At 35.7% G+C, this 27045-nt stretch overlaps 5 protein-coding genes and 1 pseudogene across 8 annotated transcripts; 4 read left to right on the plus strand and 2 right to left on the minus strand.

The window, feature by feature from the left end:
* The first annotated feature begins 45 nt into the window (after positions 1 to 45).
* On the plus strand, positions 46 to 3238 carry LOC128893790 (uncharacterized; annotated as a pseudogene).
* A 140-nt stretch (positions 3239 to 3378) lies between these two features.
* On the plus strand, positions 3379 to 8906 carry LOC128893791 (uncharacterized). The gene is made up of 3 exons (XM_054155021.1): positions 3379 to 4944; positions 7540 to 7916; positions 8096 to 8906. Exons 1-3 carry the CDS (start codon positions 3794 to 3796, stop codon positions 8335 to 8337), a joined length of 1770 nt encoding a protein of 589 aa, XP_054010996.1. The 5' UTR covers positions 3379 to 3793; the 3' UTR covers positions 8338 to 8906.
* LOC128893960 (U3 small nucleolar RNA-associated protein 25 homolog) lies at positions 8845 to 11605 on the minus strand. The gene has a single exon (XM_054155293.1). It carries the CDS (start codon positions 11200 to 11202, stop codon positions 8917 to 8919), a length of 2286 nt encoding a protein of 761 aa, XP_054011268.1. The 5' UTR covers positions 11203 to 11605; the 3' UTR covers positions 8845 to 8916.
* Positions 11606 to 12510: 905 nt separating this feature from the next.
* LOC128894394 (WD repeat-containing protein 20) lies at positions 12511 to 21575 on the plus strand. 4 transcript variants are annotated; one of them, XM_054156101.1, is made up of 6 exons: positions 12511 to 13029; positions 13487 to 13669; positions 14139 to 15530; positions 17062 to 17132; positions 17416 to 20942; positions 21054 to 21575. In XM_054156101.1, exons 1-5 carry the CDS (start codon positions 12760 to 12762, stop codon positions 17423 to 17425), a joined length of 1926 nt encoding a protein of 641 aa, XP_054012076.1. In that variant the 5' UTR covers positions 12511 to 12759; the 3' UTR covers positions 17426 to 20942; positions 21054 to 21575. The 4 variants fall into 4 exon arrangements, with proteins under 4 accessions (XP_054012076.1, XP_054012077.1, XP_054012078.1 ...); XM_054156102.1 differs by having other exon boundaries at positions 21060 to 21575; XM_054156103.1 differs by lacking the exon at positions 17062 to 17132 and having other exon boundaries at positions 12512 to 13029.
* Positions 20949 to 22265, plus strand: LOC128894395 (aprataxin and PNK-like factor). Its single transcript, XM_054156104.1, has 4 exons — positions 20949 to 21239; positions 21308 to 21480; positions 21562 to 21759; positions 21818 to 22265. Exons 1-4 carry the CDS (start codon positions 21075 to 21077, stop codon positions 22149 to 22151), a joined length of 870 nt encoding a protein of 289 aa, XP_054012079.1. The 5' UTR covers positions 20949 to 21074; the 3' UTR covers positions 22152 to 22265.
* LOC128894397 (translin-associated protein X) lies at positions 22264 to 24282 on the minus strand. Its single transcript, XM_054156106.1, has 3 exons — positions 24050 to 24282; positions 23454 to 23569; positions 22264 to 23231 (listed from the first exon to the last, which is right to left on the minus strand). The coding sequence occupies exons 2-3, from the start codon at positions 23470 to 23472 to the stop codon at positions 22402 to 22404; spliced, it is 849 nt and encodes a 282-aa protein (XP_054012081.1). The 5' UTR covers positions 23473 to 23569; positions 24050 to 24282; the 3' UTR covers positions 22264 to 22401.
* Between the last annotated feature and the right edge of the window lie 2763 nt (positions 24283 to 27045).

Raw genomic sequence — 27045 nt, forward strand, 5'->3', positions numbered from 1 at the left:
CTACCAGCAGACGATACAATTGAGCGCCTGAAAATACATGTATAAAATTCGACTCGTCGAACACAGAACAAATTAAATCGACGGAAACTATGTTTCTGTCTATAATCTAAAATCAAAATCACTATGTTCCCAAAATATACATCTATTTTCGAACGACATGGCACATACGTGTTCGTTTAATAAATATTTACCATATCCTGGAATACACGAATAGAAACAAGCTTATAAGTGTCTCTCATAAAATCAAAGAACATAATATTGAAAAATTGCGTAAAATACAGAACGATAGAACAGTCGCCAATGGTTTTGGAATGCCAGATATTTGCATGCGTACTGGCATTAATCAGATGAAGCTGAATAAATACACACAGGAAGCGCGAAACTTCGTTTTAGAAGCACGGAATAAATCCTTCTGTAAAATTTCATTCCGCCAAATGTCATATACAGTTTTGTTCTAGAGCCAATTCGTGTATTCCTCGTCACTTCAGAATGAAATCTATCGTAGGAACGAGAATTGAACAAACTCCGCAATTGTTTTGGAACAACTGTCAGAAAGGATCGACTCGAAATCGAGGCTCGAACTTCACGCTTTCTTCGCCCTACTTCAGAAAAAAAAAAAAAAAACGATGGATAACACATAGCCTAGACAAAAACTCACAAAACTTGATTTCGATCGCAACTGAAATTTGTCAAAATTTTCCGTGGTTATTTACAATATAAAATTTACAAGTATGTTCGGACAACAGATTCCTTTGGAAACGATCAATGACCAACGCGAGCAAAGGAATCGCAACGAGTGTCTTCGACAACTTTTAGCGTGTCAAGCATATGGAATACCATTTACCGGAGTGGCAAACATCCCTTCCTTAAGGGATGATGGATTAACGCTCGATTTAAATTTCATCCTATTCAATGACGCTGGTTACATTCAACCGAATGATGTTTTTTTCAGAACGCGACAAACGTTAGTAAAAACAAACTTGTTTTCTGAGAACCTATTCTTACTTTTCATTTATCGAAGTCAAGTGTAATTGTAATAATTATAGGAATGGATCCAACCAATATTTATTGGAATATATAAGACAGATGGAGGAAAGATACGCAGTAATGGAGAGAGAGTTGACGAGAACCAAAATGTTGATTCCTGGAACGACACGCAATGCGATCTCTGTACATCGAACAGTATTTTAGCAGAAACGTTTTATTAAATTAATGAAGACTTATCTAGGTTAACGGGTTGACATTGACACATCTCTATATGTAAAAATTCGCTTTTCTAAAGTCGCAAACGGACGTAAAGTGGAAGGAATGCTCTCTGGCGAAGAGGTGCGGACACCCGTACGGAACTCCGTCGGGAAATCAAGGAAAAAATGTTAAAGCACGTGAGATTCGAGATCAAGAGAGAATTAATGTTTCATCGAGAAGAAAGCATTATAATGGAAGAAAAAATGGAGATTCAACCAGTAGGATCTTAGATGATATAGATTGGACTATGAGACGAAATTCTTCCAGGGTAATTGATAAGGATAGACCAAGTTTTTGCAAGACAAAGACGTCTGTGCAAATTTACTATAAAATATACGTTACATTTATGATATTGAGAGTCCCATTTTTCTCTATTAGAATTTCCGAGGCGATATTTATTCTATAAAGGATCCTATCAATCACCTGTGTCGGCCCAGAACATTGAACAATAATTCAACCGCGGTATGTTCAACGCACAACGTTGCTGTAATTCTTCCACAGGATTCAACGCACTCAACCATCAACGTCTCGAGATGCGATCGAAACATTTTTAAAGTAACGCATATCGTATTCGATAAAATCTCGAACAATCCTAGACAGCATCGAATTCACTTACAGATAAACAATGATATCCAGAAGAACGCAGACAAGTGCGATGCCGCTAAAATTTTTGAGAATTCGAAGAAATCTTTGACTCCCTTCAAGACTCGACAAACGTTGACTCCGTCAGACAAGGTATGTTGCTCGTTTCGATACCTTAAGGATATACTTTATGACGCGCAATAACGATATTACTTTATTTTTAAACTGCTGCGCCCATTTCTGCTATCGACGATGAAAAGACGTTGATGGAAGCATGCCAAAGGTTCGACAAGAAACACGAATCGGAAACGTCGTATTTTATTGACTTCGATGTCAAACACAAAGATCATACGCAGGCCAGTCCCACGGTAAACACGCCCAAGTTTCAACCAATAATGGGATCAGAGTTTGGTAGCCATGTTTCCCAGCGAAAGTTCGAAACCGACCCAAACAATGATCTGCTGGAGAAATGTGCGTCTAAAAAGCGACAATATTTTGATACGCACCGTAACATAATTTGCAGGTTAATCAGACGTTCCAACGCAACCGTGGCCATTGGAACAATCACTTAAAGAAGTTACCCTACGAAAGAACACGTCCTGTGAACGATCAGTCGAGAAATTTTACGAGAAACTCACGAATACAGAATAGAATTCCTACTCCGCGAAGCAACGTTCACACTGCTTCTACACCCATGGTCCAACCTTTTGCCTCGCATCCCGCGTTAGATCCCAATGGATTAACCATTCAATTGCTGAGGTGCGGAGCCAGTGATGGACACAATTCTTATCTAGATCGAGGTGTTATCAGTCAGTCAATGTTATCTTTTACTCTTTACAGGCTGGCAGTGCTACTTTACGCTCCAGCGTTGATGCCTGCTCTGAATTTGTTGATTGCTCGGCAAAATGGACTCACGTCGATCCCGATACCCTGTTCCGAAGGTTCGAACGATCTTTTAACGCAAGTTTTTCGAATTCTGAACAGCCAACAACGCGTCCCGAATTTACCTTATACGGCCCCTTCTCGAGTCGACGAGTGTTCGCAATCTGGCATGGAGTCAAATTTACAGAACCGTTGCGAGGTATAATAATACTTTCGGGGTTGAGAATTGTACACATTTGTGATACAAAATGGTTTCAGAACTTTTCGAGACAGTCTAACGCTGACTCCAGCACGGAGAGTCCTACGAACAATCGAGACGAACGTATTTCGATTGCTGTAAATACATCTTCGGAATCGTGTACTTGCAACAATCTAAAACATTCGTCCGTGCAATGTAGCAAAAGCTCTTTTTGCGAACGGATAGAAGAAAATCAGGAAAGGATATTTGCATGATTACATTTGGACATTTTAATGATACGCAAAGAGTATTTTCGCTGCAGATTTCCTTGAAATATTGAAGAAATAATCGATAGATCGGAAAAAATGTTCGTACGCAATACGCAACGACTTAAGGACGCTTGCGCGCGAATCTAACACGTGGCGAAGGAACGGAGCTTTTCTACGAACGTTTGGAACGTTTGTCGAGAACTTGCAGTCGTGCGTGCTTTCGCTGTCGAGACACGTCCCCTCGAACACTTTCGTCCTTCTCGTATTTTTATTTGAACGGATCGCGAAATCATAAACTTTTAAATCGATGATCGCGACTGGACGATAAAAATCCATCGCGATGATCGCATCGAAATTTTTTAAATTAAGAACGAATTAATGGAGAATACCAAGTATCGACGAAAAAGGTTCACCCCTAGCTTCGCAGGCCTGGAATAATTCCTCAACGTTTATGTGACCTGGATGTGAATATATCCCATGAAATTTTTCCCCAAGACATATTTTGAAACTATCACAATGATAACGCGAGAGAAGAATCTGAACGAGAATGCACGCGAGAACAGGCGCAATTGAACTGTGAACAACCGACTTGAGAATTTAATCTATCGTTAATCAGTGTGAAAATAGTTGAATCAAGATGAGTAAGGAAGGAGGCAACGAGGAAGCTGCACCTAAAGGCGGTGGTAACGAACCTATGAAGAAAGAATCGAGCACGGATATCTACGAAAATCGAGGATCCAAGAAAATCATACGTTTGGTCACGGTGCTGGCGTACATGTTCTCCGTAAGTTTCGTGGCCATAGTTTTGAGCGCGTACTACTTATTCCTCTGGGAACCACCTAATCCAAACCTCTTGAAAAGGCCAGTTCACTTGTCCGGCGATCCTGAAATACAATTTCTCTTGAGCGATTCGTCGATCATGTCGAATCATTCCGACGAATTTTTGACCAACAACTTTCACACAAAGATCACGGCTGACCAGGGAAACTTTAATGCTTCGACGAAAACGTTCACCGGTCGTATCGTCGGCGACACTTTCGATGAAAACAACGTCACCGATAGTCGTGGTCGCGTAACGAAAAATTTCAACAACTTGAACGATTCTTTGACCCTATTGAGAATCTTTTTAATGGACTTTTTGCGAAATGGAAGCAACGACTCGAAACCGGATGATGATCCCTCTTGGAAGAGTTGGGGAACTTCCAATTGCACCGAGTCCGCTCTTCTCGAGAAAAGAAAAGAATTGAACTCGACGAAAAATTCGAGCGAAAAAGGGGCCAAGTTTGAAGCAAACTCGAAAAAGGTCGTCGAAAATCGGACGATATACAAGGGAACACTTTCCTCGACGATCAAGAACCAAGAAAGGATGATTGGTGATAACGGCACGCCTCCGACACAGGACTCTTCAACTATTTCTGAAGACGAAGAAACCACTAAGAATCGTTTCACGAGTGCCAGAAATAACGCCATGTACGGATCGTATCGAGACGTTGATCGGTTGAATCGCAATTTAAAGGGGAACCATCAAGAAAAGAGAAATAAATACATTCCAGCAAGCCAGGTAAAGGTAGGAACAGCTATTACCGAAAACAGTATAAAAATTACGAGAGAGCCCGTTGAAAATGTTTCTAAATATTCTACGAACGTTGAAGTAACTCGGAACGACAAATTAAATTCATTCGGCGGAGGATTTATGGATAATGTTAAAACGACTACAATCATTGATGAATCTGACGTTATTGTAACAACTACGAATAAAGAAGATCCCGAAATTGGAACAATCAGTCGGCCATAAAACCGTCGTGTAGCTTGGAGGAACGAAATTTGCGATGAATTCTCAAGGTAAACAAACATTTTGCCACGTATGCACCGTATTATTTGAACTCGAGTCGTTAACTTTCGTCTTCTATGCATCGTATCGGTAGCCTTACGTGTGTTTTGTAATTAGTTCAAGCGAAAGATGCATGTAAGATTATCAGGATCTATTCGTTCTACGGTTATTCTGTATAGTTAAGTTTCGAATAGAGGAAGAATTACAAACCGGTCATGGTCGAAATGAAAAGTCGCGATTAAAACCTTAGAAATAAAATCGTCGATGGATCGGTGTTCGATGATTATCCGTATTGACTGCGTAATAACTGAAGCAGGGTCGTGTCGATTCGTTACGGCTTCTTTAGCATTGCTACGTTACGAATATTCTACAATTTTTTATGAACGATCAATGGTGAAAATATTAGACAGATTTAAAATCTCAAAAATTTCGTACAGATTGTAATTCAACTTTGATGCACGCCATTTTACAAAGCTGCGAGAGTGCACGCAACGAAGGCATTGCCACCTCCTCGCGTTGCGCGCCAAAGCGTCCGTGATAACACATCGATTTTCTAAATATAAACATTCAAAAAACTTGTCGAATAATAAAAAAAATCGTGTATGAAATTTCAACAAATGTACCCCATTTTTCGGAGCTTGGATATATAATTTCTCTTCTAGGTATAACAAAGTCATTAAATAAAATAATAGTCCCTCAAAAAGGAAAGACATCGTCATCTTTCTTTTCGATACGAGAAATTCATTTGACAATGCCTGCCGATCGAAAGGCTATGTTTGTTCGCGAAGTGATCGAAGAACGACGTCTTAATGCTATTAAAATAAAGGCGCGCCTCCTCTGTAAAACGAGTAAACGTCGTCAGAGTCGCTTTACTCTCGAAACGAAACCCCGTCAGCTTTGACTAAACGTTTACGAATTCTCGTTCCAGCAGGCTTTATGTTCGATATTTTTAACGCTCGACCGTTCCAAGGAAATTGACAGCGTTTACGTGAATGATATTCTTTATGAAACAGTAGGGTATCCTGTCACTGTATGACGGGTTACAGCGGCAATTTCGTATACGCAAGCTCACTCTTACGTAAAATGCTTGCGCAACACTTTTTCAGTTCTTTATCGCCTCAACGGAAGCACCTTAGCTGCGCATCAGGACAATTGCAACTCTAATATGAATACATTATACTTTAAAGTGTAAAGCCTGCGATATCAAGCAAAAACTTTGAGAGAAATTGTATGTATTTATGTCGTAAAGCTCAAAGACTGATGGGACTTTTTTTCTTATTAATATACGAAATTTCAAGGAGACCAGTGCGTAAGATTTTGATACGCAATGATAGGCCTTGAAAATAAAATAAGGCCATCCCGGTGCATCGGTTTAAGGGCATTTATCACGGTGAATCCTGTAAAGTCGAGCAGCCCTTGAGCTTGCGAACCGAAGCACGACGAGTCAAGGTTCTCGGACTTGCGCAGTGAAAGCTCGTTGATATCATTGGACGGCTGTGTTTTTTAGCAGTTGCACTAGTGGGAAACGTTGATCCGCGAGTCAAGGAACAGAAATAATCGTAGAATAGTGGGAACGTCGACGGAGAGAAACCCTTTGCGCATTACGTCCTCGGAAGCTCGTGGCCTCGCGAAACTGGGGCGTTTCTGCGTTGTCGTTTCGGTATTCACAGCTCTCCAGCGGAAACGCCCTATCGGTAAACAAGTATCGCCTTTCTGGATGCAAAACTGAAGGCATTGTAAGGGTGAACGACGAACGATCGCGAGAACAATGGTGCAATACCGGTGGAGATATTTAATCGAAACAATGTGACCTGTTTCGGGCAAAAATATCCTACGTAAGGGCGTTTCGCACAAACAAGGTATGCTCGTGCTGGGGCCGCTCGCAGTGTTTACTGGTGGTTAATAAACGTAAACAATCCAGGAAAGTTATAAATACAGAGAGCCAAGAGAAGGATTGCTTCGTGGAAACAATGATTTCCTTGGTATTTCCTTCACAATCTCTCATCGACACGTCGTAGTTACCAGGGCCGCTGCCAGAATGATTAGAACCCCGATGCAATTTCTAATTTAGGCGCGTCTACTCTATACAAATGAAATGCAAATGATACGAATCGAAAAGTTCTATTTTGGTCTCTATTTTACATGGAAAAATTTCATTTACGTAATTCCAAAAACGTAATTTAAAACATCTGGTTAAGTCGGTTCTAGTGACTACGATTCATACTTTTATTGATAATTACAAGGCAATGAACTCGGTGTTCAGTTAACGAACCAACCGGAATACTTTGTGTCTAGACTCTCGGAACAATCGATATTTCTATCTTTGATGTCTTGGAAATATGATACCAGCGGTTTTTAACCTTCTTAAACTAATGGGACTGTTCAAAAGAAGGTTCTTAGTCACCAATTTGAATACGAATATACTTTAAAAGTTAAACTATTTATCGTTGGACTTTTCTTCGGTAAAATAATAGGCATGGTGGAATTACTGAAAATTATACCCTTTTGAATGTTCTGGAGAACGAGAACCGAGTAAAGGTGATTTTTTCTAGACGTAAACCGAGGATGCAGCTGCCGCGAAAAATGAGCGCTCAAAATGTGAATCCAGAAAAATTTAACTCAGACATGACGAACGTTAATAATACGGCAGGAAACCGCGAACATAAGGGAACAGGCAATGAAATTCGATTCGCAGGCGACGAAAGGAAGGACAAGTTGTACGAACCAAAACATAAACAAAAATTGGTACGCGTGTTGACGGTGGTGGCCTACGTTATATTCGTTAGCATGGGAGCCATCCTGCTGTCTTTGTACTATACTTTTTTGTGGGATCCCAAAGACGTATCGGTCAGGAACGAAACAAGAACGAAACAGGAATGCGACGATGTAAAATCGTCGAATCCTATCACCACACCCTCCACTATCAACGGTAAAAATAGGATTTGAATCCGTCGAGTCGACATAATATTTCAAACTCGATTTCCTCTCTACATTTTACACTAACAAATCTGTACGAACTTGTGTACCGATCGTTAACGATAACATTATAAATTATCCTAAAGACAACGTTCAAAATACGAGACGTTTTAATTGGTTTTTCTTTTTCAGAAACGCTAATAGGAAGGATGACAGCGAGGTTCACGGAAAACGAACAAACTCCAGAACCGAAAATCGCAACCATTCCGGAAACTACTCAACGACAAAAGGATATGTTGACGATTTTAAACGAATCTACCGAAATATATTCGAGTGTTTCACCGGCAACGACATCAGAAGATTTTCGGACTGATTCGAATACAACGAAAAGCGGAGAGACGTTTACTAAAAACCGTTCGGAAATTACTTCGTAAATTCTTAAAAGTCTAAGGACAATTTGGCAAGAAACAAACCAAATAGCGTGAATACTTCTTCAGATTCGTTACAAACGTTAATACGTCGATCTAGTTAACTCTAGCGAAATCGACCCTTCAATTTTATAAATTTTATAAATTCCCGCGATTAGAATGGAAGACGTTTAAATGTAACTTCCATTTACTCGGCATTACTTTTCTTTTTTTTTTTTACTAGAAGCCTAGAATGATTTAAAACTATATAGATTAAATGAGAACCAAGAATAGTCTACAACTCTGTAAGTAAAAATCATTGTATATTTTGTAGAAAGAAAAAAATCGTTGGTCTGGGTAATGATTACTTATTGAGAGCGCGCGCGAAGATTTTAATTTTGATACTGTGTAATGATACGGTTGAGAAGATGATACGATTTGCGCAAACAGCATTATTTCGAGGAATTGTAATCAGGATTGTACTCGTTTGAAGGAATTTTTAACTATATAATAAAGAAATTGAACAGAATCATATCTGTGGAGATACTCTTTGTTATTTGTAATAGAAATAGAAAATACATTGCTCCTAAATTGTTCTTCGATTTCTTATTCACCAGTCATGAGCATGTGGACTGATTTTTCCGACCTAATCATTTTACTTGCTCTTTCGGTGCCCACAATTGCCGAAAGTTGCATGATATCATATTTACAATATAAAACGGTTACTGTCATGTTACTTTCGGAGCCTGCTCGTGGATTTTGATTAGCTTCTTGCATTAAATTACAAATTTCGCTATAAAACTCGGGAAAAGTGGGTGGCGCGTAAAATATAATGTGCCTTATGCCTTTCATTCGTATCCTTCGGAAGAAATGAAATCGTTCCGAATATATGAGAAAATGTACATCGCTGTGAAAGAACATATCTCTTGCTCTTGCTATTTTTGCATCCTTCGTGTACTCGCAAATTTGTACAAAACTATATTCTTCTTTTTTAAAGTAATTTCGCACCTTTACAAAGTCGAAATAAGATGGTACAAATATTAACGTGTGATTCATAATTCTGTCCTTGTACTGAGGAAGTATTTTTGTTATAAAAAATTCCATTCTATGTTCTAAAGCTTGAGAATGACTGGAAGCCTCGAATTTATGAAAAACTTGCGGAACTTGTACGACCACATGACAAATAGATCCAGGAGAAACAGGATTTATTACTTTAATTTTTCCTGCATAATTGTAACATCTCTTATTAAATATTCCATAAATTTCAGGCACATGTATACTTGAAAATATCAATGTCTGTCTATAGTATTTGGCCCACCCATTTACACACCAACTCCTTACTCTAGAAAAATCTGTTCCATGAGAATCTTTTGGTTGTAAATGAAAATGGTTTAAGATATGTATCATGTGGTCCCAATTTTGCATTAAAAATAATTCAGCTTGATCTAAGATTAATAACTCTACAGATGCCAAAAAATCAAAATCTCTGTCTTCTTCACCTTCTGCCCCTACTAGTATTCTCAAACCCAAGAGAGATGTGATTATTATATCGGAGGAATAAAATTCTGAATATAATTTTAGAGTCTTTTTTGTGATAGAGATTCCTATTTTGAAAGTATCATCTGTATTTCCTTGAAATGTTTGCTCATAATCTTCTGGTTTTGGATTCTTTTTTGGCATTACTAATTCATTGCCACTAAAATCTTCCATGAATCTCTTCTTATTCATTACAGATCCACCTTTATCTTCTCCAATTAAAATCGATATCAATAATTCAACAATTTTTAAACAAGAATGTCTAAAAGGAACTATGATCAAAATTTTTGGTCTCACTAATCCTTGATCTCTGTATTCATCTGGAATTTCTGCCATGTTTGTACAATTTGATTTTGTTATTTTTGCATTATGATGTAATACCTTTGTTCTGGTCTTTAATGCATGATTAATTGCATGTAAACAATATATAAATCTTATTTGATTACCATTTGAAAATGTCCTTTCAGGGTAGTATAAATCCTGATAATTATTTATGACAGAAAACAATTCCTTTTGCAGAGAGGTCAGAGATGATGAATCTGTGTCAACATTATCTTTTATATTTGAGTAATTAGCTCTTGTAATATTGTTTTGAATCTGAGCCTTGACATATAATTTATTCCAATCTACAGTTTCAATTAAATATGGAATGGTACCACGTTTTGCAAACTGCTTATCCTCTAAAACAGAGACTTTGGATTTTTTTATCGTATCATTTGCATCCTCTAAAGGTTTTGGAATTTCACAAATAAGATTTCCTAGAGTAGGCCAAATTATTTTTTGTGTTTCTATAATTTGTGGAACATTAGATACAGCATCATAAAGTTTATCATTCAAATCATCTCGAAGATGAATTGAAAACGGATCTTTCAAATAACCAGCATCTTCCCGAGCAGTTTCAGGATCTTCTTCGTCTGCTTCCTTCATTTTAATCTCTTCACTATCACTATGATCCAACAGATGCTCCTTATTATCTGAGTTATCAGAATTTGTTGCTACATTTTCGTCACTGTCATTACTACTTGCAATATCATTTTCATTATCGGAAATATCGCTATCTGAACTAGATTCAACAGCAGTTACTTGAAGTTTATTAGTATTTGAAAATGTAGATAATAAATCTTTCATAGGATTCATCTGCTCATCGTCAGAACTATCAGTTTCTAATTCTTGCTGCTGTGATTTCTCTTCTTCAAGCATTTGTCTACGTTTTTCAATTTCTTTATTTTTCACATCACGTTCTTTAACATACAACGCTTCTTTTAGGTTAAATTTACCTTTCTTCGGTTTCGGTCGACTATCACGTCGATCAAATTTCCGTTTTCCACCTCGTATCGGTCTTTTGCCACGTACCATTATGGTGATAAGTTTTGTATATTAATTAATATTATGTATTTATAAGAATTCCCTCCAAATTTCGACATAAAACTAACCCACGTGACGCTGTCATTACTTACTATTATTTAACACCATTCAATAACACGATTTTAAACAAACAAAGTTGTTGCTATTAAAACACGCATATTCTGTGTATAAACCATTTGTAACTTGACAAAGTATGTATATATATATATATAAATACACAATTAATATTTTAGAAAAGTAAACAAATAACGTTAGCTCGCGGTAAATTAGGTTAGCTTGCCTTCAAGAACTGTGTGCATGCAATTGTTTGTGGCAGTTTGTAGATTCTACTATCTTCACGCAGAACAGGTTATGAGCGCAGAATTTGAAATGCGCACATCATTGTTACGATTTATTTAAATTTTTCATCGATAGAAACGTTAAATTGTATTGCAAAGTACAATTAAGTGTGAATCACCATTTGGAAAACCGGAAGAAATCTGTAAAGCGGGAACACCATTTTGTGAATGTCACGTGACCGATCATTTTCGTAGATAAATTATCGCAGTAAATTGAATTTTTTAATCACCGGTTTCCTTATCCATGATTTAACGAATCAGAATTCCCAGAAGTTTCGTACCACGTGATAGAGCAGTAGAAAACTAGAAGGAATTTCAAAGATTATTTGAATATATTGGAAAAACATGTGGTTATCACACCGTAACAATAATGGAATTTTTTATTACCGGCTAGTTACGGCGTGATCCGTCTACAGCTTAAAGTAGTTAGTGACAACTGCGCTAACAAGTATTCTTGATAACGTGAACGGAAGGGAAAGGCAGGAAGTTGAAAAAAGTGGGCAAAATTAATTAACCCTTTGCTCGGTTGTTTACAAAATATCCGGTTCCTGACAGGCCTTCCGAGCCAACGAGTTCAGGCGAACAGGCGATACTGCGCGCGCAGTAATAACACGCCGCCGGCAGTGCCGTATATTTTTTAATCCCATCTTACTCTATTATAGTTTTAAAAAAGATTGCAAATAATCTTCATTATAATACATGCAAACATACACACGATAATTGCTCACGTTCCAATAAATCACGATCACAAGACATTCATCTAATCGCTTCATATACATCAAATTACATTACTAATTTTGAAATATGTTTACGAGCTTTTATGATCTTGCTAATAAGTAAAATCAATTTCTTACATATTAATATTTTATTTTCACGTTATTATACGACCAATGTAGAAACAGAGAGAAATGTTCCATGTACGGTGGGGACGAAGTTATCCTATACGAGGTTGAGAGCGTGAGCTGCGGATCGTAAATGTACGGGCAGTTTCGATATAGAACTTGAAGCGCCCTTAGCAGTGGTCGCGTATAGAACCGGTAAGCTGTGGTTATTCGATAGTTTTCGAAAAACGAGAAAGTGTCGAGTCAGTATTTGACAGGCCCTTAAAGCCTGCGGAGAAACGGCTGTCAGCGAACGTACAGGAGGACACAAGTCAACGAAGGTTTTTTTCGTGTCTGATGAGCTCCTCCGTCGCACCGCTGGTGGTAAGATGGCTGTGCAGCTGGATGGAGGAGGGAAGGAGGACTTGAAAACACAGTTTGTCACGCGGGAAGGGACATACAAGCTAATGACTTTGTCGGAGTATTCGAGGCCAAACAGGGTCGGCTATACGAATAGTCAAGGAAGTGCATCCGTTAGGGTGTCTTTCGTAACTTTACCGGACCCAGCAGATCCTACGGGTACGCAAGGTCTCGGCGACCGAATGTGTTTCAATTTTGGAAAGGAGCTTTATGTTTACGTGTATCGAGGTGTCAAAAAGGTAAGACGAATCCTTCCGTTATCTAATATATTCGTCTAAATTGTCTGTGCTTAATCAAGCGTGGATTCATATAGACCTAACCTCGAAAACGCATACCGAGACTCCATCTTTGCAGGCCATCACCACACCTAACAGAATCCTCTTACTTTGTGCATTAGTCCACGCAAAATTCCATTCTCCAAACTTGTTTGCAGTTAGATATTTCCTTTAGTATTGAATGCATCATTTATTTGTCTTTCTGAGTTCTTTTAAAATACAAAATATATTGTCTTATCAATGGTTAGACCTTTGATTGAAGTCTTTGAAAATAGTTTACTTTTCATATTTAAATTAATAAAGAATACAGTATTATGCAATGAAAATATATTAATTTGATAATTTTTTTTTTATAATAGTCCAACTTTTAGATTTTCTACTAATGTCAATAATGAATAAATATTAAATTTAAATGTTTTAGGCTGTGGACTTAAATAAACCATTGGAAAAAAAATTATATAAAGGAACTAATCCAACTTGCCACAATTTTAATCAAACAACAGCAACTGCAGACAGTGCACCCTTATTAGTGGGTTTCTCAACAGGACAAATTCAGTTGATAGATCCAATTAAAAAAGAACTCAGCAAGTTGTATAATGAAGATGTAAGTAACTTAACAAGTTGAACTATATTGTATATTATAGACTAGACTCTTTGAATGTATTAGGAGATTGTAAAATAATACTGGTACAATCCCAAAATTATGGGAATATCTTTATAAAAGATAAGCTGGTGGCTTTTATGATATTTTCTATGTTGTTATTACCACTATACAGAGATATTTTCCAGTAATGTGTACAAAAGCTGTCAGCACTTATCCAATCTCTGTTGATATGAATGCGTTATCTTGTTGAAACATGATAAACGAGAAAATTAATAATAGTTCAATGGTTCAAAATAATATCAAATGCATCTTCTATGCAGTATATTTAATATTTAGTACTAATTCAGTCATTTTTGTACCATATAATTATTCAAAGTTTTTTTTAACTTGAAATTATTTTTAAGAAATATTTTCCTTATTTTCATAGCAACACACATAATAATGTGCAAATATTTTTTTAATGTTTCAGAGATTGATAGATAAAAGTAAAGTAACATGTATAAAATGGGTTCCTGGATCAAACAACCTCTTCTTGGTATCACATTGCTCTGGACAACTATATTTATATAATGAAGAACTCTTGTGTGGTACTACAGCTCCCCATTATCAGTCCTTTAAATCAGGAGATGGTTATGCCATATATACTTGCAAGACAAAATCTACAAGAAACCCTTTGTACCGATGGGTGATAGGTGCAGAAGGATGTTGTATAAATGAATTTGCCTTTAGCCCATGTGGTTCAAATTTAGCTGTGGTTTCTCAAGATGGGTTTCTACGAGTATTTCAATATAACACAATGGAGCTAGTGGGTTCAGCTAGAAGTTACTTTGGTGGATTCCTGTGTGTATGTTGGTCACCGGATGGAAGATATGTTGTTGTGGGAGGTGAAGATGACCTGGTGACAATTTGGAGCTTTCATGAAAAAAGAGTTGTAGCTCGAGGTCAGGGTCATCACAGTTGGGTTAGCGTTGTAGCCTTTGATCCTTACACTACATCTTATGGAGATCATAATCCTGACTTCAGTGGTTCAGATGATGAAACATTACCACACAGTAATCACAACCACTTTCATGAGAAGTCTAATCGTTTGTCCACCACTTCCCAAGGAATTCACTCAAATAGAAACTCTTGTGGTTCAGAATTAAGAGTGTCAGGTGGTACATGCTACAGGCTAGGCAGTGTGTCGCAAGATACTCAACTGTGCTTGTGGGATATCACGGAAGATGTGTTGAGGCAACCAATGTGCGCGAAGCAGAGGCCATCTGCAGCAGGTTCTGGTACTCTTTCTACACCGGGAACAGTCAACAGTGGGAATGGCTCGACGACGAATCATCACCTGAACAATTCTAAACACAATAATTTGAATAATGTTAATTACAAGGAAAACGCGAGTGGTAATAATGAAAGTAGTAACAATAGCACGAGTACAAATACTGCAGTGTCAACTGTAAATTCGTTGACTCAAAGGTTAGCAGGCCTTGGTTTTGGTGAGAGAAAAGGTGATAATCATAAAAGAAACTTTAGCCTCACTATGAGAGGTAGTGGTGCATCTAATAGCACAATAATGCAGAACAGTGGTGGTGATAAAGCTACCACTAATTCGAATACAAGTAGTAATATGAACAGTGTCAGTGGAAGTTTAGTAGGTGCAAATAAAAAGGCTAGTTCCGTGATGGACGATCCTATGAGGTTGATAGGAACTGCCTGGTGCCCTAGGTTTGATGAGTGCCCAGTGTTAGAACCGCTGGTGTGCAAGAAGTTGGCACATGAGAGATTGACTGAATTAGTGTTTAGGGAAGATTGCTTCGTAACAGCGTGTCAAGATGGATACGTCTACACATGGGCAAGACCTGGTCACATGGTAGGTCCCCTCACCATCAGCAGCACTCTGCACAGGCCACACCATCATAGCAATCCTTACACCAATATTAATTCCTTACGGTCTAACGATCTATGATGTAACCCATCTTCAGCCGTTATTGCAATTTTGTGAAGTAGGGTTGTTTTTAGAGATGAATTCCAATTTGTATATAAATAGAGATAGAATTTAAAATCATTGTCAATATTGAATGAAAGAGATAGATGATATGATAATGCTTTGGACGATTATCCTATTATCATTGTTAAATTGTAATAGGTAGCAAATGCTCTTTCAGACATACAATTTTATTAATTGTAGACACAAAGGGGTAGTTTTGTTGATTTTCGACTTTGGTATTGTAATAAATACTGTTCTTGTGGCATCGCATGTGTTATATATACACATTAATTTTGAAAAATTTTTATTTGAGAATAAATGTGTTTTTCTCATATTTACAAATTAAATCCTAGTTTACATTTTATCCAAAGCAGTATATGTTACGAATGGTGCCATTGGAAAACATTAAAGATCTTTTGGCATTATTCTTTAGTCTGTATTGTATATCAATTACAGAAATGTACGGATGGATGGTACTATGAATGGACAAATTTGATTCACATTCTATGTTTATAAATCTTTTAAGATTCTTACTCTAGCAGGCATACATTCACTTTACAACTATTAAACAAAAATTTACAAAGAAACAAATTTTGTTTAGTTGTAATAATTTCTAACATCTATTCATAGTATGAGCCTCCATTTATATCTGTGCCTAATGATCATCTGGTCAAAATATATTCAATACGAATATTGAAGAAGTACATTAGTATAATTATAAATAGAATATATTTATGTTTGGTTTGCATCATTGAAAGTAACATTGTTTGCGCCCCATAAGATTTTGTAACAGGGCAGGCCCCTTAAACCCTTCTTTCTTTCCTGTAAAGTGTTACTAGCTTAGCTTAGCAAATGATAGAAAGTCAATGAATTATTTAGTTAAACTATTGTCCCAGACTATAATAATGTGACATTTAATCCTTTGTTGAAAACAATGAATTGCCTTGTTGTACAATAAAGCAAAAATTTGAATGAAACATTGCTGCTTGCTTCCTGCTTGATTTTTATATAGAATGCAATGCAGAAACACCAGATGAAACTTTGATTATTTATCTACACATATCAATATATATATATATATATATATATATATATATATATATATATATATAACATTTATTGTAATTTACTCCAGTTTTATTAGTTGAAATGTTTGACATGATTAAACAATTATTTTGATGAATTTACGGTACCAGATTCAGTTTCCTGGTGTTTTGCATAAAGTACTTCTATTGTCAAAATACCTTATGCTCCCTTATCTGTCATAGAGATTTAACCAGTTAAAATTTTTGTGATAATTTTCATATAGTGTGCATTGCTTTTTTTATAGTGACAGTCTTATAATTTTATTGAAAGATGCTTGTGCTTGTTTCTTATCCCAGTGGGGCATTAATTTTTTATTTTGATTGAAAAGATTAATGTTCTGTACCATGCTTTGGCTGATGCAAGATTATCATGGATGAAACTTCCCAGAGTTTTCGCATGGTATGTACAATACATATATTGTTTCTTTGACTTATTTACAGCTTCATTGGATTGAGTAGTACAGTATGTTTGTATATGCTCGATTTGATAATATGTGCCTTCCTAAGGCATTTTTGAATTGTTTACCAATAATACTTTTATGCTGTCATTGCACTATTTTTATTTTAATGTACTTTTAGAAGTTACATTTATTTTTAAAGTGCTTTCAACTATTTGGAGAATTTTTGTACAGGCAAACAAAATGATTGTTGGTAGTGAATTTTCGTGCATCTTTTAATTGCAGCCAGGAGTAGGACAGGTTGGAAATGCTCTACATGTTGTTAGTCCCGCGGAAGGTGGAGGTACCATAGTATAGCCAGAACCAGATATCGGCACACCTTCAAAGCACGAAGAAGAATACGTCCCGTCTTTGCGTGTACTGCAATCCTCGGAAATGCAGTTTCCATATACGCATTATCGTCACTTGTATTATGTATGGCCAAGTGAAAGTTATTCCAGTACTGTTTAAAGATGGATAATCAAAGAATTATCATAAAGGCATCTAACAGCTTAATGCTTAAAGACTCATTTTTATTTGGTAAGTTAATTCCGGTGCATAGATTTGTTTTTGCTTTCCATCTTTTTTTTGATTACGCATGGAAAGCATTTAAATTTTATAGTCTTAAACTTATTTCGTAAGAAAATCCAACAAAAGGAATAAGTAAATTGTGTATACATGTATATATGTATACATATGTATGTTTGATCATATGTACTGTATACTATATCATTCCAAGAAGATCTTGTTAAGTAAAAAATTTTAATCGAATGGTGTTAACACTAAATGCTTATTATGATATGTGTATATATATACATATATCATATGTATATGTATATATCAAGAACTTTTATATTATTATTATTTAATATTTACGATCGTTTATCGGAGATATGATTTAAAATAATTTGCTTTTAGTGACATAGATTAACGAGGATTGCGAGACTATTGTAATCAGTCAGAGCCATATGTAAATACGAAATATTTTAAGCAGTATTTTAATTTGCATACTCGTTACTACTGACTATTTGCTTCATCTTTGATAATAATATGCACGAACAAAAGCGGACTAAATGATTTCTAAAACACAATCTACGTTAATTATTTCATTTTTAAAGTTTAATTATAGCAAGTATTATTTTTCTACGTTGTTAATTTTAAATAATATTTGAGATATTTAGTGAAAGCATATGTTACAATGATCCTTCTTTATGCTTCATTTCCTATTACTATTATTCACAAACATAGTCCGATCATTGCTAACTAAATTGCCTTAATAAGATCGTAAGTTAAACATAATAAAGAAAATTTTCATTTGTTCTATATAGTTACACGAATGTTTTACTAAGAAACTTGTTCGCTTTATTGGAAATTTATAATGTGGATGTAATCTATAATGCATCATCGATGTATGACCAGTCGAGGACTCAATACAGAAATGGCTTTATATCTGTCTGCCACAATGAAATAAATAGTTATGAATTTATAAAAAAATAGTTATCGAATATTCTGATGGTAGACAGTGTTTCAAGTTGAATATTCCATACGGCGATACTATTTATTACTTTATACAAATAAATAAAAATATATATGTATACATACGTTAAAATATTAACGTCGTAATGTAAAAACAATTTGCATTGTTGTAATTTTTGAAAAGTTTGGAAACAATAATACATTTTTACACTCTTTGTCATGGGCATTTCTCAAAAGTATTAGTAATTTTATAGCGAAATGCAAACAAAGTGTGGAAACGTAATAAAGCGAGTTTATTTGATGTTAATGAAAAACGGTAATTAGTTAACTATATGATTTATGTAATTGTAAATCAGTGTTTCTTAGACAATAATATCTGTCATGGTATGAATTGTCAACAATATTTAAGAATGTTTTAACGTTGTTTAACAGTGATTCCCACCAATGGGAATCACTGATCTCGGAGAGAATATACGATTTTGTATGTTTTTTTTTTTTTTTATAAGAAAACTCAAAGGCAAATACGAAGTATTTTTGCGTATGATCATACCTTACATCGTAACTAAATTAATTATAGATCCGTTTTTATATTTGAGAAAATAAATTGCAGTTTAAAAAAATGCTAATATAATGTCACTTTTGTGATAATTGCAGAGCTGTTTATCTTGGTATGTTTGCAGGAAAGGTTTGCTAGAAGTTTGAGTTGTGTAATTCTTATTAAAGAAGTTATTTTACATACAATATATTCTAAATTTTGACAAACAGTAGATGTGTAACACTGCTCTATTCCTTGACAAGCTCTCTGAAGTATGCTGTGATACGTGTGTATGCTGACTTTGACTAATTACTTAATTATAAGTGATGAAAGTGAGAGTTATGCTATGTCGTGAATTGCAATTTTATATGGTAAACCAAATGGTTACTCTTCAAGATGTATTTGTTGATTTAACCCAGAGTTGGCCTGATAAATATCATACTACATTTCATTTATTGAATCTGAGATTTATAATGTTCCTATATTGTAAGTCGTACAATGGATCTCTAATAAGTGTTATATTTTGTTTCATGACTAGTACTGATTGAAGTATATAGTATCAATTAATGAAATTATTAATTATTTCACTATTTCAGTTTAGGATGTAAATATTTGGTTGTGTTCAATAGAGGAATCTTCAATTCTGATAAATGTTCATTATTACATGAACGAATTTTTTGTTCTGTAAAGCGAACAAGATTTCTTTGTATCAAAATGCGAATATGTTCAGGGTTGAAACAATGATTTCAATTGTAACATAGAGTCACGTCCCTTTTAATACTAAGGATAAATACAACGATTCAAGAAGATATTTTGATAATTAAGTTGTGAATTGGCAGACTAGTCTGGCTGATTACACATATGCAGATAAGCATAAAACTAATCAATCATTTCCTACTTGGCGACTTTTTTATGAGACATTTTCACACAGAGCTTTACAACATTGCATAAAATTTCTATTTCTCTTTGCATTTCACTTCATTTGTTTATAAGGGTGTACATTCTTTGTAATTGTAAATGAAAAAATTTTCATTGTTAGTGCTTCCGTGTACGTTTCTTTATCACGTAATTACCCAAAATGTAAAACTATTTTAGAAAGAGTTTTACATAATATAAATTTAAACATAAGCGATGTATTGGCGTATGAATATTTATTCGTACCGTAGATATTCTTAGCCAACTATGATTAAATTCGATTCGCATTCCTTTTTTTTCTACATGTAACATTTCTATATCGCTAGGACAAAATTGTGTTTCGTGACAGATATGTAAAATCTTTTATATTGTACAACTGAAACGTTTATGGCAAATTTTATGGACTAACAAAATGAAAAAGCTACAAATACTTCGTGTAGATAATGACTTAGTAGAAAAAGCAGACTTACAGATAGGTAATAATATCATCGGCCCAAGTGTCGCAACTGATGTAAGTACATGTTATTACAGCACTTAATTACTTAGAAAATTAACTTAACGAATGCAATGGTAAGTAATTGATTCGAAATTACGACGGTAGCAAACAAATTTGAAATTTCTGTTAACCGTTTAATTTTCTTCGCGCATGCGCCACAAACGTGTATTATCACGTGTTGCGTTTTTGCCTTTCGTGTGTTTTGCTTGAAGCTTAAAGATAAAAGTTGAGAATATATTCTGAATTGGAAATTTACTCTTCATATGTTAATTTCAGTCTGACAATGGTCAAATTATCAAACACGCTGTAACGATAAATCTATCGCCTGACTATGAAATGACAATAACACCGGTAAGGTCAACTGTAGGTTGTGTGCGAATTACGCATTGACAAAAATCGCAAAATTTCGGTAAAAATTGCATAAAACTTTCGCTAGTTTTTGTATAGCAATTATTTTATTAGCATCAGGTTTCACCATGTTTCATGAAATCTACCAAATCTATGCGATGGCAACTTCTTAAATCCGGTGCTACTGTTCCAATAAAACCAGGGGATATTTGTTCGTTACTAAAAGATAAATGTTGGTTTAAAGTTGTATTAATGTCTGACACCATGGAAAGCAATGAGGAACATGCCTCGAAACGAAAAGTAAAATGCTGATATTTTAATGATTCTATCACTTACTTTTTAAATATTTTTTATCAATTTAATCATAGGCTCTAACAGCTGTAGATTGTGATTTACCTTGTAAAAAGCCTTGTTCAGAATCAGGGGAAGGGGATGTTAAAGTAACAGATGAAATGATTAATATGAACAAAGAGAATTTGTTGAATAACGAAGCTGTTACTGATGTAGCAGTTCGAAATATCAAGGAACCTCATTGTACAAGGTTTCATTTTAGTTTGAATTTACAATTTATTATTCAATGATGCAAGCATTATCTATAATTCAACTAATTCTTATATGATAGTTCCACAAATGAGGATAAAATGCATGCATTAAATGTTAAGTTAATATGCATGCCTGAGAGTACAGATCAATCTTCTTCATTAGTGCAAGCTGAATGTAAACTTCAAGACACAAATGAAATAATTTCCAAAAATATTACAAGTAAGGAAACTCCTGCCATCAGAAGGGAAAAATGCAAATATGGAAAAAAATGTTACAGGTAATTTTGTTTTTTTCATTTGTTTTAAAACACTTTATAAATAGATTTTTTATTATAGGAGAAATTTACAACATAAAGCTGAATTTTGTCATCCTGAAGATCCTGACTATGATATTCCAGATGACAGAAAAGAATGTCCTTATGGTATGCAATGCTATCGTAAGAATCTTCAACACACGATGGAGTACAAACATATTGTGTCAAGCGAATCTCGTAAATATCGTAAAAAAACTCCCACACGAGTGCCTTCAAGTACTTTATCCAACATAGAGGATCTATCTACAGATGAATCAGAAGAAGAATCTATAGAAGAATCTGAATATGACCCTTCTGACGATGCAGAATATTCGTCTGATGATGAACAATTATTCGAATTTCTAGATGATAGTTAGTACATGGAAAGAGGGGATTAATACTTTTCTACATTGAAAAGTTCAATGGTTATTTTTATATAAAAACTGATGTACTATATATTAATGTAATAAAAATGAAAAGATAAAAATATACATTTTGTTGAGTCTTTTTTATGACATTGAAATTATATAAATAGTATTACAAGGATACAAGTACGAAAACAAAGTGTATTTTTCATTGAATAAAATATATACAAGTAATGTAAATAGGAATTAATACTCTAAATAGTTAATATACTTGGTATCCTTCGTCACTCTCTGCATATTCTTCTGTAGCTACATCTACAAGTATGTGTTTTGGTATTTCAGAACCTCTAACTTTAATGGTATAACAAACGTTCTCCATTTTATGGATGCTTTGTTTGAGTGTACAAAGTTTTCTGTTCATTTCTTTATTAGATATACTTGTAGAACCAAGAAAACCTTTGTACATATTTCTAACAAAGCTGCATGTTTGGTAACAACTACCAATGTCTCCAGTTGCTAGATCATTAATACATTTACGCATAAGTTCCCCGGTCAGGTCTGCAATTCCCAAGATGTATTCATATGGCGTAACTAAAGTACGTAAAGTTTTATATTCAGATTTTTCGGAATTTGTGTAAGTAAGTATCTTTTCAAGTTCTGTCCAATGTTCTATATCACCACCATGCATATATTGGTAAAATGTAATTGCCTCTATGTATTCTTCGAGACCAGCACGATATGCTTTAAGGTACTGATACGGATCCTGATTCTCTAGTTCCAATGCTATACATGAGAAAAGATTTTGAGCTACATTTTGTAGTCTAGTTTTAGCTTCCTGTAAAACGCTCTCCTGTTTGCTTTGTTTATCTATTGTGTGTAAAAGGAAAATAATTCTTTTACTCTCTATAGTGATATCTCTACTGATTTTTACAATTCTTTCGAAACGATCGTGTTTATCGTCCAACTCAGTAGCATAACCTCGAAATTGCTGTACGACCAAATTATTCTCGTTTATGCTCTCTACGATTTCCTTGCCTTTGTCACCAATGTTGATCTTCTTATTATGGTGATATCGACGATGTTTTCTATCTCCTTCGTCCAAACATAAAATAAGAAATTGAAACTTTTTAATGGTTTTTTGTCATGTTTACAAACCGATGATAGTCAATATGATTATTCGTTATTGCTTTTATTTAGGTTAAATATTCATCGTATTAAGTCTATTTAGGTAAAATATTCATTACATTAAGTCCGGAAACACCTTATAAAGATACTAAAGTACTTTTTGAATGTTGTATAATTTATTTAATATACCTTTGGGTTGAGACATCATGGTAACCTCTCTATCGTCACAATATTCTACAATACTCCACGAGTCGTTGATTTTGAGAAATTTTGGCGTTTATAAAGTTTACCTTTTTACAAGGTCGCTAAATTATCAACAGCTAAACAATCAATCAACAATAAATGATGAACATTATCTATTTTACTTTTCTCAATTCTATTTCACGCTGTACAGCTCTTTATACTTAATGAGATATGTATTATACAATTTGAAGATGTTATATTAGTTTAAAAAATTTCAGAAAATATTCTAAATATATGAGAATATATTCTAAATTGTACATATTATTTATTTATTATATGTTGTACATATTTATTATTATATGTTATTTTATGTTTGATGCATCCTGTCAGCTTTAGAAACTAATAAATTTACTTTAATAATTTGACGAAACATTGCTCATATGTAACAGATCCCCTTATTTTATGGTGAAATAATCTAATATTGAAAAATAAAATAATGTATTTGGTGATTTTAAATGAAAAAATGTTGCTCCATTAAGAAGCAAGCTAGTCAAATCAAGAACAATAACCTTTGTCAGCCGATTTCAGGAACTGGTACGTACCTTTAGACTTTAGAGTGTGAAAGTTATGTATGGTATCGTCGGGTGTCGGAGGTGTCCCGGGACATCTCCCTAGTTTAGGTCGCGCCCGAGGACCTTGAATGAGGATCGTTGAGCGTATGTGCTGGTGTGATTGTTTTGCCATTTTTAAATATAGGGTTAGGTAGGTAGATAACTTCTGGTGTGTATGTTAAATCTCGGTAGGTAGGGTTCAGGGCAGATCTCGTCACTTTAGTTTGGGTAGGTCGCGCAACGGTTGACGGATCTGTTACTGTAGGTGTAGTATGTAGTAGTAGTTCGAGTCATGCACTCCAACGTGACAACTCATCATCCAGTGTCAATTGGGCAACTCGCGTTTTAGAGTAGTGTTGCGAAAAGAAAATATCGGGTTCGTTTTTTAGGGTTGCTTTACTTCATTAGAGTCTTTCGCGTTTTATTTCAGAGTAGAGTCGTAAATGAATGAACTCTGATCCTAATGAATTTTCCTTTGCCATTGAGCGCACAAAAAATTATGCACTATATCTCAGAGATATCAGTGTGCCATTTTCGTTTTCAAACAGTTAACAATTTAACGCATAGATTTTATTTTAACTTCCAAATTCGAAATTATTTCTTGTAAGATAATTACTCTCAGTAGATCTTTACTTTCTGTTCATCGACAGTTCTATTGTACCATGTCCAACGTTATCGACCACTGATCATTCACGAAGTTGATAATATAGTTCGCGAAACACATCTTACCATATTAGTTTCATCTACAAAATTATTCTTTCGCTAGTTTTCCACAGATGGCGTCTTCTGAATATCGTGTCGATAAGTGATCTCTGTCATGAAATCCACAAATAGTTTTTAATATTCCTCATTCCTAGTTTTCTCTAAATGCAGTCCTTTTTATTCCATTTTGTTTTGGTCCATACGAAACTATAATGCGCCACTGATTGTAGCGAATATGAAGTTACAAATTTGCGACACGAAAGCAAAGTTTGCACGAATTTCGTGCCAGTTATTCCTATAATTACAATTTCATCGGAAGTTGGGTCGCACCTTTTACATTCGAGCTTTCAAGCGGGCCCGTCAGCGTCGGTCGGATCGAGTTTGGTAACGAACGTTATACGAAAGTTTAGCTGTATCGGATGATGTTAATAACTGTCGATAAATTTCGATTATACTCATGCGAATGGTTAACACCCCGTTGCACGAATTCCATTTCATTTATAACCGACTTCGAAAAGGAGGAGGTTACTCAATTCGACATGTATATATATTTTTTTTTAATGTCTGTTCACCGATTACGCCGAAATGGCTTGACCAATCGGAATGTGAATCTTGTTGCATCTTGTAGAGCATGCCCCCGGTGGTCCTATTATCACGACTTTTTGAATTTATTATTATAAAATTTATGAATTTATGTATTGTTTATAACTATCGTTATCGCACAATTCTTATTATATGATGTAACTCGGTGAGGAAATTACCGAGCGCGATGGAACCTTCCGCATTTCATAATAGATGAATTCGTGATGTTCCCATTTGAAAAAATTTATGGACACTTTCAGTGTTTAAAATCGTTGTTGGTGCAAAATTGCTATGCTCTGGTGTAGCTCGACAAAGAATTTACCAAACGCAATCAATCCTTTCACACGTATTTGTACATGTACTCCTGATAATCCTATTTGCAATTAATATAGGTTGTCCAAAAAATGTTGGATGTCCTTGAATAGGGTGTTTCGGGGAGGAGGGAGGGTGGGGCGGGGTGATTTGAAACAATTTCTTAACGAAAATGTTGTTCGAGGCTTCGTTAGGGAGATATTAACAGAAACCCCCGGCCAATCAGAACGCGAGTATGCCGGAGGAGCGCTTGCAGAGCCTATGCTAGCGCAGGCGCTTCTCCGGCATACTCGCGCTCTGATTGGTCGGGAGTTTCTGTTTTTCGAATATCTCCTTAACGAAGCCTCAAGCAACATTTTCGCTAAGGAAAAATTGTTTTAACGCCCCCTCCCCCGCAGAACAAGCCTTCTCAAGGACCTCCAACAAAAGTCAAATACAACAGTAAAAGTCGATAATAAAGAGTGCTTGTCGATAACGCAGATTACTCTGTCGGTAATGTAGAGCGTTTGGTCGGTAATGTAGAGTGCTCGGTCGGTAATGTAGAATGCTCTGTTGGTAATGTAGAGTGCTCTGTCGGCAATGCGGAGTGCCCGGTCGGTAATGCAGATTGCTCGGTCGGCGATGCAGATTGCTCAATCGGTAATGCAGATTGCTCGGTCGGTGATGTAAGTCGCTTGGTCGGTAATGTAGATTGCATGGTCGGTAATGCAGTCTGAACGGTCGGTAATGTAGATTACTCGGTCGGTAATGCAGTCTGAACGGTCGGTAATGTAGATTACTCGGTCGGTAATGCAGTCTGAACGGTCGGTAATGTAGATTACTCGGTCGGTAATGTAGATTACTCGGTCGGTAATGCAGTCTGAACGGTCGGTAATGCAGATTGCTCGGTCGGTAATGCAGATTGTTCGGCCGGTAATGCAGGTCGCTTGACCGGTAATGCAGATTGCTCGGTCGGCAATATTTACAAAGACATGCTGTCGTCGTGTGGCTACTAAATGTGTTTGTACGCTTAAACGTGTACAAGATGGCATAAGCATGGTGGCTTTAGTCTTTTTTAATTTTCGTTTCTTGCGCGATCCGCGAAGCATTTCGTTGCTTCGCGGCTGTGCCCATTGAAGGATACGTTTCCTTTTCCTGGATCGCTGCGCTTCTGATTACCGTCTCTGATGGTGGCATAAGCGTGGTGGCTTTATGCAGCTTGTTCTGTCGGTAATATATAGTGCTCGGTCGATAATACACATTGCTCTGTCGGCAATGCAGATTGCTCGGCCGGTAATGTAGTCTGAACGGTCGGTAATGTAGATTACTCGGTCGGCAATGTAGATTACTCGGCCGGCAATGTACTCTGAACGGTCGGTAATGTAGATTGCTCGGTCGGTAATGCAGATTGC

This window comes from Hylaeus anthracinus, unplaced genomic scaffold (genome assembly GCF_026225885.1).
Source record: "Hylaeus anthracinus isolate JK02 unplaced genomic scaffold, UHH_iyHylAnth1.0_haploid 3, whole genome shotgun sequence".
Lineage (NCBI taxonomy): Eukaryota > Metazoa > Arthropoda > Insecta > Hymenoptera > Colletidae > Hylaeus > Hylaeus anthracinus.

Coding starts and splice junctions, on each gene's coding strand:
- LOC128893791 (XM_054155021.1), top strand. CDS start 3,794: ATGAGTAAGGAAGGAGGCAACGAGGAAGCTGCACCTAAAGGCGGTGGT. Junction 4,945..7,539: donor GAAATTGGAACAATCAGTCG/GCCATAAAACCG, acceptor GATTTTTTCTAG/ACGTAAACCGAGGATGCAGC. Junction 7,917..8,095: donor CACACCCTCCACTATCAACG/GTAAAAATAGGA, acceptor TTTCTTTTTCAG/AAACGCTAATAGGAAGGATG.
- LOC128894395 (XM_054156104.1), top strand. CDS start 21,075: ATGAAATCTACCAAATCTATGCGATGGCAACTTCTTAAATCCGGTGCT. Junction 21,240..21,307: donor AACATGCCTCGAAACGAAAA/GTAAAATGCTGA, acceptor ATTTAATCATAG/GCTCTAACAGCTGTAGATTG. Junction 21,760..21,817: donor TATGGAAAAAAATGTTACAG/GTAATTTTGTTT, acceptor TTTTTATTATAG/GAGAAATTTACAACATAAAG.
- LOC128894394 (XM_054156100.1), top strand. CDS start 12,760: ATGGCTGTGCAGCTGGATGGAGGAGGGAAGGAGGACTTGAAAACACAG. Junction 13,030..13,486: donor TGTATCGAGGTGTCAAAAAG/GTAAGACGAATC, acceptor TAAATGTTTTAG/GCTGTGGACTTAAATAAACC. Junction 13,670..14,138: donor GCAAGTTGTATAATGAAGAT/GTAAGTAACTTA, acceptor TTAATGTTTCAG/AGATTGATAGATAAAAGTAA.
- LOC128893960 (XM_054155293.1), bottom strand. CDS start 11,202: ATGGTACGTGGCAAAAGACCGATACGAGGTGGAAAACGGAAATTTGAT.